The sequence below is a fragment of the Exophiala bonariae genome (assembly GCF_035927105.1).
Source record: "Exophiala bonariae strain CCFEE 5792 chromosome Unknown scaffold_13, whole genome shotgun sequence".
In the NCBI taxonomy this organism is placed as follows: domain Eukaryota; kingdom Fungi; phylum Ascomycota; class Eurotiomycetes; order Chaetothyriales; family Herpotrichiellaceae; genus Exophiala; species Exophiala bonariae.
The window spans coordinates 533,169-545,099 of NW_027042488.1; the positions used below are offsets into that span (position 1 = coordinate 533,169).

Here is an 11,931-nt window from a genome sequence, read left to right on the forward strand (position 1 = left end):
AAAAGCCAATAATCATGCATGCACAGCGCCACCTGAGGCCACGAGTATTCTCTTGGAAGGGTTTTAAGTTCGCAAGCCTCAACGGCAATGGGCCAGGCAGACGGCAAAAACCAAAAACGTGAAATGCGAGACGCGCGCGTTGGCCGAGGTACTCCTGTTTAGGACTTTGGTCATGCTGCTCGTAAAGTTGAGACCAAATCGCATCATCGCCGTACGCTGGGCGAGCTAGGGAAAGAACTTATCACATCGATACGCTCTGAGATTGCCTTGCACGACACCCGTCATCAGGCATGTGGGCAACTGCAGGACTACAGTCATCGAAAGCGCACAGCAGCGCACACAAAGTGTACGAAGAAGAACGCATTTATCACAACATGCCAAGCAATCTAAGAAACAACGTGAACGAGTATTCGTATGTGGACGAGTAGGACCGGTAGGATCTGATACACGAACCGATGTACACATCTACGAGTAACTATCTCAGGCAGGGGAGGAGGGAAAGGGAAAGGGGGTGATCCTCGGGAAAAGCCACAAAGTCGCGCCCCCCAAAATAAGAGGAAACCAAGGACGAGACTAGAGTGCGAGGCTCCGGACAGCGGAATCCTTCAAGGCTCCGCATCATCCGCAAATTTCGTGGGCTCGTTCGCCTGCCAATCCCACCATACAGAGGTGATACGGCGTACTCTGTTCGGTTCTTCGTATGTCCAGGGACTCTCCTGGGCAACAGCGTAGGTCAGTTCTTCGCGTAGAAAAGTCCAAGAATAGCGACAGCCACGCTCCGTACTCGATATCGGTACTCGGATTTGACACGCACAGAGGTAGGGCACCTCTGACACTCGCAGGGTTGTCCAGCGTTATCGCCACTGGCCCAAAGGTCAGTTCATCAGTCAGCGGCTGTAAGGGGTGCGTGGATCGGACAGAGTAGGGTCTGATCTGGGTCAGACCGCGTTCCGCCTCTTTTCCCCTAGCGATACGATATACGACGAGGCTGAGGAGCATCCTTGAACATCGACGTCAGTGGGTCTTGATCGCGCTTACGCAGCCTCATGAGTCGACTCGCTTATTGAAAGTCTTGGGCGTTTGAGCTACTTTAGGTTGTTGAGCCTGGCTGGATGTAGATCCCTGCATTACTCCATCTGCGTGGTTTTTCGTCTAGGGCGGGAAGTTTTGAGGTGATTGGTACATGGATGTGATGGTATGGAGCGGTTTTGGCAATGACGCCATCACGTTCATGATGAGGGCTGGAAAATATGTGATGGGATGTAGGGTGTGACGCCCGCGTCGCTGGGTTGATAAACTCTAGATCTATGGCAACAGAAAAACTTGAATGTATCGTCGACAGAAAACTTGTTGGGGTATCTCAAACATGATGAACTCCACATCTCTCCTTATTAAGCATTGCTCTTCAAAACATGGTAAGGTGGTGACAGTCGTTTGAACCACGGGGGATCCACAAAGAGGAAGATTCTCTGGAGTCTTTTGACTTGGTCTTTAATCCAATCGAGCTGACCGTCCCGCAAGACGATCGGAACAGCATCATCTTCCGGTTCGGCGAACCGATAAAGTGTCACTAGATGGGAGTAGATGATCCAACCGCCAGACGCTGCCGTACGGACTTGATAATCTGTAAGTGGATCTGGTATTCGCTTATTCAGTCCAGTTTTCTCATCACGAGTAATTGTGTAGGGAAAGCTGATTGATTCAGCATTTAATGGGTTTGTTGGTACCATGGTATCACCAATATGAAATGGGACTGAGAAGCATACAAAGTCGACGAACTCTTGCATCTGGAGGTCGGTCTGGTTGAGCAAAGTTTGGTACTTGCGTTCCAGTAGAAGGCTGGGCTCATCGGAGATGGCCTGTCGGATAACTTGCAGGGTGTACATGCATCGAGTGGCATGCGTGGCCCACAAGTCGCCGAAAGCAAGTTCCTGCCAAACTACACAGTGGGGTCCGTAGAAGCCTGCGGCACTGATAGAGGGTGTGACGGAAGCTCGGCTGATGTAGTATGGCTTCCAGGCAGGTGTTAAAGTTTTGAATTTCCATTCTACCAAAAGAGTCTCGACACGAATGGCGTTCTCGATGATTTCTTCGTATCGCAGCCTTCGCTCCGACGCAATTAAAGACTCTGGGTCTTCGCGGCGAAGACTGAAGACTTCTGCTTGAAGAGCCGTCACTTGCATTGATATCAGATCGAGACTGCCGGCGGGCGAAGGCTTCGAGCCTTGTTGGAACATCTCCACCAACTCATCTGGAAATCTTTTGCGCTGTGCAAGTATATAATGCAGTAGGGAATGGCGTGTGCCATCTATCATAGACTTACTTGACGTGGTCAGATAGTTGGCGTCTGATCGATGTTCTATCAACGCTAGAGCGCCGTCCTTGTGTTTTCCGTAGTTCGGAATACCTGGAGTATAATGTAGAAGAAGAGTATCGTACAAGTCGAATATCAGAATGGTCATCAAGAGCTCGTCGGTCTTGCTTTCAGTTGGGCTGAGCATTGCTTTTCTCGTCGCAGCGATGGCTTTGGTGAAGAGGCCCCGGGGTAGTCGTGTGTCACAGCCTTTAAAACACCACATCATGGCGATATTGACTGCGACAGCTGCAGTCGCATTCCGTAGTGGAGAATCTGGTGCGGATCTGAGAAACATCGGCTGCCAGGCTGAATGAAAGCCCGCGTGGGAATCTGGATTAAACATACTTAGGCCATAATGACGAAAGAAGAAGCCCACTGCAGCCATCTGAGGGTCTTCCCTCAATCCTCCAGGGACTGAGCCTACCAAATGGTCAAATTCTGCGGGGATTTCGACAGACTGAGGCGAGTCTTCTACCACATCTTCGTCATGGGAAGGTGATAGTGCCGGTGATGGTGCATTCGATGGTGCCACTCCTGCCGAGTAGACAATCCACTGAAGCGGTCCTCTGCTGGAGGAAGACACGGTGGTGGTAGACGACGTGGGGATGAGTTCTGTGGAAGTCTCGCTCCCAGGGCTGCTAGATCTAGAAGGGGTTTTGCCCTTGTCATCCTTCCCGGTGTTCTTTTGCTTCTCTACGCGCCGAATGACGATGTCATTCTGAGATCGGTGCGCACCATCGAAGACGTCGGCATAACCTGGACAAGGCTGTTTGCGTCGAATACAATTGCTGCATGCTGGCCTGGATTGATCGCACTGAGAAATGTTAATGGCAAAACGATGAGGCATGGGTAAATTCACCTTAACTCGGCGGGTGCGACAAGCTCTACACCCCCCACTAGGACCGTTGTAGACCATAATTTTCTTCAGATAGCCTTCGAGCGTGCCAAGAGCAGATGCTTTGGTGTACAACTTGCCGAAATGGTCACTCGTTGCGCCTATCACATGCGCTACTCCGTCCATTTATGATATCTGGGATTGATGCTACCCAGGCACCAATGTTCTAGAAATTCAGGCATTTCTCATGATGCATCAGCCTCAAGGGGAGTAGACGCGGCTTTTCTGGGGCGAAAACATTGTGTGGGCCAATCAAGGTCGACTGGTTCGACATATATCGACAGAACAAGGATGAGGCTAAACTGCCGTTGATCGCATTTACGAGGAAGACGGGCGGCTATCGCTTCAGTAAGCGGCCAGGTCAAACTTCGAGAAAACGGTTCAGCCTTGCTGCGGAAGGCGGATGTCGCTGAAGCTCCGAAAATGCGAGATACGACGCCAAATCGCAGAATAGACCCACTATATTTAAGCTCTGGCCAATTGTAATGGATCGCAAGATGCCCCCATTTCGGGTTAGGCGCAGATTCCGAGCCTGACAAACAGACTTGAACTGCGAATTCGTCAAGGTTGCGTTGTGCGGCACACTCCGCCACGATATGAAGATGGAACAAAGCTTTGTGTTTCTAGTGGCTTGAATAACAGGCAGAAAGAATTGTGTATCGGTGTCACAATCAAACTGCATTCAAGCTAGGTTTCCGCACTACGCCGATAAGGGGCTATGTCGTGTTGATACACAGGATCGAGGTCTCATTTCATAGGGCATGCTTGAACAGTCGGAAGGATCAAAGCATTCCAATACCTTTGTCCATCTTAGTGGACTGCCCGTCCGCCCAAATTCGACTTTTGAAACAAATGTCCAAATTCCATGGAGGAACAATTCGACCGGTTCTTTGAGGAAGTGGGGTTGATTTCGCGTAGCATCCGTATCCGACTCCGAGTGCGAGCAGCAAAACGTGCAATACGGCTTTTGCATCAACCAGGCGAGAAGAGGGTCCGCATTATACCCGATTAGAGCATATATAAAAGCTTGTTTTAAGGATAATTTCTATCTTTAACTCTTAGCTCCGCCCGCTGTTGCACATCATGTACTGTACAGTTCTCAACAGCATCCGCGGGCCACCAGCATAAGCCCGACAGTCTAATCTCAATTACATCATTATCAGGGCCTTGCATGTCCACCGTTATCCTCTACATCCACTTGGACCCGCCCCCTTCCAACCACAAATCATGATGGTGCGTTGCCCGAAAATCTGGCAGCCTGGTGCCTATCCCCAGTTTGTCCATGTTTGCGACATGGAACACCTCTGTGCTTGGCTACCGAGTACTGGTGATCGTTCGCAACAGAAGTCCACTCATTCTCTGTGGGAGGAAGGCGCAGTCGTTGATGACATTCGTTTCAGGCCATACTGCTGATAATCTCTGTCCACGGCGCTGTGGAGTACGGACGCAAGGTTGCTTGGTATCTTTTCAGTATCCGAGCCATCACAACTATTAAATGGGGGCAAATCCTCAGATTAAGTATTCTCGTCTCTCCATTCTCTCACCAGGCTCTCCTTCAGGCACAACAGACAACAACAATTCTTTCTACGGCTCCAGTGCATAGTCCCCACACTGCCCCTTTGTCTTACCAATCATTCTAATCTTTTATATCCCTTTTCAACTCAGCAACCTCTCATTTCTTCAGGCTCAAAAGATTCAACTACCATGTCGGGTCTCAACTGCACAGAGCTGACTGATGTATGCACCTTCGAAGAATCAGTTTACGGCTACAAGCCCAGCCTGGGCGCAAACGCTTTCTTTTGTGCATCGTTCGGCCTTTTATGCATTGCTAATATTGGCCTTGGTATTCGATACAAGACCTGGAGCTGGATGATCGCAGTGTCGTTTGGATGTCTTGCGGAAACCATCGGATATGTTGGCCGACTCCTGATGCGAGACAATCCCTTTTCTGACAATGGATTCATTGTAAGTCCTCCTGGCGCTGTTCGCTTAGCAGAGTAGCCATCGAGCACATCTTGCTGGACATAAAGCAATATGGCTGACGAAAGGAATCCCTAGACTCAAATTTGCTGCTTGATTATCGCTCCAGCTTTCAACTCGGCCGCCATCTACCTCACTCTCAAACATATTGCTCTCTGCTTCGGCGACCAGTGGTCATTCATCAAGCCACGATTCTATACTTATATCTTCATCTTCTTTGATTTGGTTTCGTTGATTCTGCAAGGTGCTGGCGGTGGCATCGCGTCGACCGCCGACGATGAAGACCAACAACAGATTGGTGACAACCTGATGATGGCTGGTATTAGTTGGCAAGTGGTAGCTCTCGCCCTGTTTGCCGGTACTGCAGGAACATATGTCTGGAGAAGATGGAAGGCCCTGGGTCAATACCCGTTGTCATCTGAGGCAGCTTCAGCGGTTGCGAATACCAAATTTCGCCTATTCGTCTTTGGAGTTGTCACCGCATGGTTCACCATCTTTGTCCGATGTGTTTATCGTATCATCGAGATGGCTGGTGGTTGGCGCAACAGCATCATGCGTGATGAGGCTTCATTTATCGCATTAGAGGGAGTGTAAGTGATTTTGATGACCATCATGGAGATACAGACTGACCCTATCTAGTATGGTCTTGATCGCAGCCACTTGCCAGACAGTTTTCCATCCTGGTTTCAGCTTCCCTCGACTTGGAGGCTGGCTTCCCAGTTCGATACCATCAAAGACTTCTGCAGATGTCTCAATGGAAGAACTGAACAGCGGCGTTCAGCGAGCATAAGTGCCAAGAGATCGCAACGCGAAGTACAGTAGGATATTAAACAGGACCGAGAAGCAGAGATATAGCTACACAAGCACCCATTGGAATTGCATCGGGCACGGACAAGGGAATCGACTATTATAGAATATTTTGGGTCAGTATGGATACCACAGGAGTCAGAAACTGTACCATGGAAGGTCTTGTGATGTCACCAAGCCTTTGCTCTCGAGTTTTAGGAGTATTTCTTAGACTTACAATGATGTGGTGAGGATATATAGATGATTAGAGTGTACTATTGAACTGAGAAATCAATAGATGTTTCCCAATAAAAGAACATAATCTATTGCTCGGTATATCAAACTTGCGTGGTAGTGGGAGAAATCCCCTTCGGCTGAGCAAGAGATTGTCACACCCATCTCTCCTAGCTACCGCGAAATCTGTTCGCTAGCGTTCGGCTCAGGAGGGAATGAGTCGGCTCTTATCTTCAAGGATGGGGCTGACTGGTTTATTGGCAAGACCGCAGACGACCAGACGATATGAGAGGGTGCACGCGCTGATCACAAAGTCGAACGAAAGACCGGATTCGCAAAACAAGTTGAAAGGATTCATCATGGATCTCGTAACAACCATCAGAACCACGACTAGTACCACGGAGACTAAGGTCGGGGTGAAAAAAGACGAGGCTGCACTGAATGGCGAACCTTCAGCCGCTCTAGAGAGCCTGGCGGTCTTGGAGCAGGGCTACAAAGAGCCGATTGCCACGCTCTTGAGAAAACCTAGGAAAGCTTCTGGAACCCTAAAGATCAATAAACAGAACGAGGGCAAGGATACCCTCGTAGGTGGCGGTTAGACCCAAGGCAAAGCGATTATCGAGGCCGGTGGTGAGATTGGTGGTGCAGAGCAGACAACCAACTCCACCGATCAAACCAACAGCGAAGGAATCATCGGAGACAACATCCAGACTAAGAGCGAAGATAACAACAAGACCGCCACATCGGAGCTCGTTGCACTCTTGGAAAGCCATGTGAAGTTCACTGTTGCCCTTCTCGAAGATATCTGTGGAGCCAATCATACCACGCCCCCAGCCCCAGGTACCCCAGACGGAGTGAAGGAAGAGCTGGCTAAGGGTTTGAAGGACTGGAGGGATATCAACGACCTTTATGAGGAGTTGAAACAGGCGCCCAGCGGTGCCGATCCGGATTTCATCGCATATGGGACAAGCCTGCCTGAGGGCATGTCCAAGATCTTCTCCAAGCTAGCGGCTGATCTGAAAGCACAGCAGGACCTCGTATCCGCCCGGGACTCGAGGATGATCGAATTCGAGTGAAAGCCGGCAAGGCAGGGCGACAAGCTTAAACCCATGGGACGGCCTGCGTGGAAAACCAGACTCACTCACCACGACAGAGGGAAGAGCGTGTCGGAAAAGTTTGGATATTCAGAGAAGGGGATTTGGGAGCTTAACAGCGACCACCTCAGCTGGGCGGATGGGTAGAAGACAAAGCAGGGCGTCACGGATAGAAACACCGTCAAATACCTTCCTGGTCGCCCGAATAAGCCAGGGGATGATGTCCACAGCGGAAGTATATAGCGAACAGTTACCATGTCCCTCGAGGAAACCCATCCGATCGGCTAGACTCCTAATGAACTCCAGTTGACCTTCCTTGTGGCACCGAATAACAATGCACGAGTGTGAGATGCAATTGGATCTGTGGTCAAAAGCGGTTGGCACATAGTTCTTCCTGGAATTCCTCGTGAGATGAAATGGAAATTGGGTGATCGGAAACGACGAAACGGCAATAAAATGGGGGATATACCACGACTTGCGCTCCGAGACGAACAGAGATATCCTGCACTGGATGATAGAAAATGACGATACGGCCACAGGGCGAGTACAATATGACGACGCGAGTCTCTCTTCTCTTGCTTAGGTTGAATGATGAGTACCTTGATTCATCTGTAAAATGTGGAAGAACCTGACTGTATCAATGACAATCATGTCCTTCGGGTAGTATGTTATAGAAATACTCAATAGCAAGAACTGAATATTATCAACACAAAGCTCTAGAATACTTTGGGCGTTAAGGTACCTACCTTTCTGATATCTTGGGAAAGGAGTGATTCACCTCCGAGTAAGCAAGCTCGAGGACTATGAAATTGCACGTGCTTCGTATAGACCTGCCAAGGTATGGCGGGGCATTGAAAGGGTCAGCGGAGGAAAGAATGAGCACGCGCCTGGACGAGGAGGAGCATAGGAAGTACCCAGGTATGAAAAGGAAGTGTTAGGGTAGTGCTTGCCTGAAACTGGAATCATATCTGAGGCGAAGGGAAGCCTGGAATATTAAACTTCGGGCGGAAGTTCCGGGCTGAAGCACCTAATGATATCTCAGCTCCGGGCGGTAAGTTAGTTAATTGTTACCTTCTTCTTAGTTAGAGTGTCAAGCCGCTGCAAACGAAAGTGTGACCGAGGGGCGGGCCACCCCACCAAGGCTCTTTCCTGCGGTCTACCCCATCCACCCAACTAACAACAAAACTTGTCGGAATTCTCACATCCTTACTTGGTACTCATCACAATCTCTACATCTCATCTTGTCCTTTATCCGCGCTTCTCGAACTTCCTGGCACATCCTTAGAGACCCTGTCACCGTACTTGACCTGGACTCGCGCTCGAATCTGATCCAACTCGTCTCCCATACTTGAACATCCCCCAACTTTTCCCGACACCTCATTGCTTCAACATCCACCCCACCTCTAGAAATCTACAACCATGTCGTGGCAAGGTACGGCTCTTCTATACTCCTTCAATCGCTGTTCTGATCGCCTCTCTGAAAGTTGACTGACTTGTTTCCTCCATCAGCATATGTCGATACCAGGTATGACCACGCTCCATCTCACTCAAACATTCGACAAGATCAATAGTCCTTCCAAACTCGACCGCTGACTCGTTCATCTAGTCTCATCGGGACTGGTGATGTTGACCAAGCCGCCATCTTCAACTCGGAGGGCACATCCGTCTGGGCCACATCCACAAACTTCAATGTCACGCCGCAGGAGTTGAAAGATATTGTAGCGGGCTTCAAAGATGCCGAAAAGGTGCAATCCTCAGGCGTCCATGTTGCAGGTGTGAAATATATGACCATCAAGGCCGATGATTCAAGCATCTATGGCAAGAAGGTTCGTTCATCAGCCCGGTGTGGTCGAAGTAGACAAACGCCAGTCGAGTCCAAACTAACTCGGCGTTTTTATCATCTGGCTTACAGGGACGAGAAGGCGTCATCATCCGCAAGACAAAGCAGGCTCTCCTCGTGGCACACTACCCTGCAACCGTACAGCCTGGCACAGCTACGAACACGGTCGAGAAGCTCGGCGACTATCTCATCGGAGTAGGTTACTGAGCCGACCCCTGGTTGGCAGCATGATTGAAATGATTTGAAACGTCCCGATCTTTGGAGTAAACGAACATAAGCCCGTCGATATCAGGTGCATAAGGGATAGGGTTCACATTCGAATTGATGATGATGATGAGATAACAACTAGACGAAAATCAGAAGAGGCATGAGAATGACATTGAGATCACCCAAGCGTTCTGCTTCCTCCTACGAACGTTAGCAATCTATGGCGCAGGCGATTGACGCATGTGCCACCCATTTGACTTCTTTCTCCTTGTTGGCTGTAAAATCCACCGAGAAGGCTGGCAGCGAGATCCAAGAGACACATGTCACCATCGAACGGCGCAAAAGTTTCAATGGGCTCCTGATCTTTCTCTGCTTGGTGGTGGTAGGGAGGCCATTGAGAAACTCCTGCGTTCAAGAAGCGATTCAAATTCAGGATTTTTATTTCCCTCTGGTTCGGTCGGTTTCCCATACAGTGTCCCCTTGATTGTAGCTCGCATTACCATCACAACATACGTTTAGGTATCTGAGAGTGTCGCAGTCAAACACCACACCTCTAGAACCCATCTCTGTCATCAAGCAGGCTAGATAGATTCTAGTTACAGCCGGCCGAGCCCGAGCAGGGCCACCGAACGCGCCATACACGAAGACGAAGTAGAAATTGTATGCAGGAGGAGGAAAAAAGATAATTAAAAAGCCCAGAGTAATCGCAGCATGCATAACATCTTATGGAAAAACATGAAAAGCCCACCTCCCAATTTCGCGCTCTTCTTCGCATGCATGGTTGAACAATGGGAAAACACGCATCTATTGAGATTGTCGGGACCGGACCTCGAGTGCCAATAGAGAAAGAATCTCCTGATTCCGGCTCCCAAAAAAAGAAGGCTGCCGACTATCCATTTCCATTCGTAAGCTAGCTGCCCTGAGACTTGCCTGCTCCGAGACAGGGAAAAAGGGTCCCTTTCCTCGTAATTCTCCGCCTTCCTGTCGTCGATTACCGTCCTGTATGAATGAATGCAGGTATGCATGCACGCGTCTTGTTCGCTCCGATTTGCCATGCGTCTCCTCGGGGAGTAAAGGGACCCTCGAGAGAAGTTTTGGCATATTGATTAGGTGATAAATGTGTCGAGGTGTGAGAGTCTTGCTTTGGACTGTGTGATCGTGGTCGTGTTAATGTATGGTTGGTCATTGGGTAGTTACTGGCTGGTCTCGTCCAGTTCGTTCCTCGGTTCTCCTTGTGCGTCTCTACTATTCCCTTCTAAAGTTGTCGCCTCCGGTGGATACCTGATGGGTGAAGCGATCGTATCACCCCGTTGATTCTGCGCCTCCCTTCCTGCTTGGCCCTGAAGCTGGAATTTGACCGTATACTCCGGCGCCTTGAAATGACAAACAAAGGAGCGTCGCCACTCGTTCCATTTTGACTGGAACGACCAAAGTTAACAGCACTTCCCACCAACACCGCCCCCAGCTTGGTTCTGAGCAACGTTGACTCCCCCGGGGCCTGCACCCGCACCACCTGCGGCACCAGTATCTTTCGAACTATCGATTAGACGCTTCTTGATGTCACCGGCTAACGAGTAAAAGGCCTTTTCGATGTTGATGTTTGATTTGGCAGAGACTTCGAGGAAAGGAATACCTAGTTCATCGGCTAGGGCTTGCCCCTGCTCCGTGGAGACAGCGCGCTTCTCTTCCCAGTCGCATTTATTGCCAATCAAGATCTTGTTGACGCCTTCGCTAGCATGCTGTTCAACATTGGAGAACCATGTTCTTATGTCTGTGTTGTTCAATCGTCAGTCAGGTTATTTTGGTGGTGATTTTTGTTCTTGTACATACTGTTAAAGCTCTTCTCATCCGTAACATCATAAACGAGCAGGATTCCCATTGCGCCACGGTAATAAGCGGTAGTAATTGTTCGGAAACGTTCCTGGCCGGCCGTATCCCATATCTGCAGTTTCACTCGCTTGCCATCCAGGTCAATAGTCCGGATCTTGAAATCTATCCCGATGGTGGTGATGAAACTCGGTGTGAAGCTGTCTTCGCTGAAACGTAACAGGCAGCAGGACTTTCCGACGCCCGAGTCACCGATGAGAAGAAGTTTTATCTAGAGTTGAGATGGCATGGTTAGAGAAGAGAAGATATGCTTTGGCTTGAGTGGGGAGACGAGTGAATCGTGGAAAGGTAGGACAACGTGGGCGGTGTTCCTTACTAGGAAGTCATAATTCCTTGTGCCTGCCATGGCGAGAATCTCAGTAGAGAAAATGGAGGATGGATCAAGGCAATTGGTGTGATTGGGACGCAGTGGAAGTAATGAATGCCAGTGGGGGACTGCTTATGGTGCAGGAGTGCCTTATATCGAATGTGTTGGCGGAAGAGGGATATTGATATGCAAGAAGAACGGGAGCGTCCAAGGTGATGACTGCGACGAGTGCGATGAGACGTGCGGCGAATATTGTAGAAGACTGGGAAGATGATGCAGAGGGCAAAAATAGGGCCTAGAGAGCAGACAGGCAGAGCGATATAAAGATGTGGTAGTGGCAGCAGT

General features: G+C 49.6%; 5 protein-coding genes across 5 annotated transcripts; 3 read left to right on the forward strand and 2 right to left on the reverse strand.

The window, feature by feature from the left end:
• Positions 1-1,391: 1,391 nt before the first annotated feature.
• Positions 1,392-3,377, reverse strand: LTR84_002496 (uncharacterized protein; the record flags this gene model as incomplete). The annotated part of the gene is made up of 1 exon (XM_064846106.1): positions 1,392-3,377. The coding sequence occupies one exon, from the start codon at positions 3,375-3,377 to the stop codon at positions 1,392-1,394; it is 1,986 nt and encodes a 661-aa protein (XP_064706331.1).
• A 1,578-nt stretch (positions 3,378-4,955) lies between these two features.
• Positions 4,956-6,021, forward strand: LTR84_002497 (uncharacterized protein; the record flags this gene model as incomplete). The annotated part of the gene is made up of 3 exons (XM_064846107.1): positions 4,956-5,216; positions 5,310-5,821; positions 5,871-6,021. 3 exons carry the CDS (start codon positions 4,956-4,958, stop codon positions 6,019-6,021), a joined length of 924 nt encoding a protein of 307 aa, XP_064706332.1.
• Positions 6,022-6,610: 589 nt separating this feature from the next.
• On the forward strand, positions 6,611-7,327 carry LTR84_002498 (uncharacterized protein; the record flags this gene model as incomplete). The annotated part of the gene is given in 2 exon segments (XM_064846108.1): positions 6,611-6,835; positions 6,851-7,327. 2 exon segments carry the CDS (start codon positions 6,611-6,613, stop codon positions 7,325-7,327), a joined length of 702 nt encoding a protein of 233 aa, XP_064706333.1.
• Positions 7,328-8,764: 1,437 nt separating this feature from the next.
• On the forward strand, positions 8,765-9,392 carry LTR84_002499 (uncharacterized protein; the record flags this gene model as incomplete). Its single annotated transcript, XM_064846109.1, has 4 exons — positions 8,765-8,777; positions 8,855-8,870; positions 8,952-9,171; positions 9,258-9,392. The coding sequence occupies 4 exons, from the start codon at positions 8,765-8,767 to the stop codon at positions 9,390-9,392; spliced, it is 384 nt and encodes a 127-aa protein (XP_064706334.1).
• Positions 9,393-10,825: 1,433 nt separating this feature from the next.
• Positions 10,826-11,625, reverse strand: YPT2 (GTPase Ypt2; the record flags this gene model as incomplete). Its single annotated transcript, XM_064846110.1, has 3 exons — positions 10,826-11,163; positions 11,223-11,490; positions 11,596-11,625. The coding sequence occupies 3 exons, from the start codon at positions 11,623-11,625 to the stop codon at positions 10,826-10,828; spliced, it is 636 nt and encodes a 211-aa protein (XP_064706335.1).
• Positions 11,626-11,931: the final 306 nt, after the last annotated feature.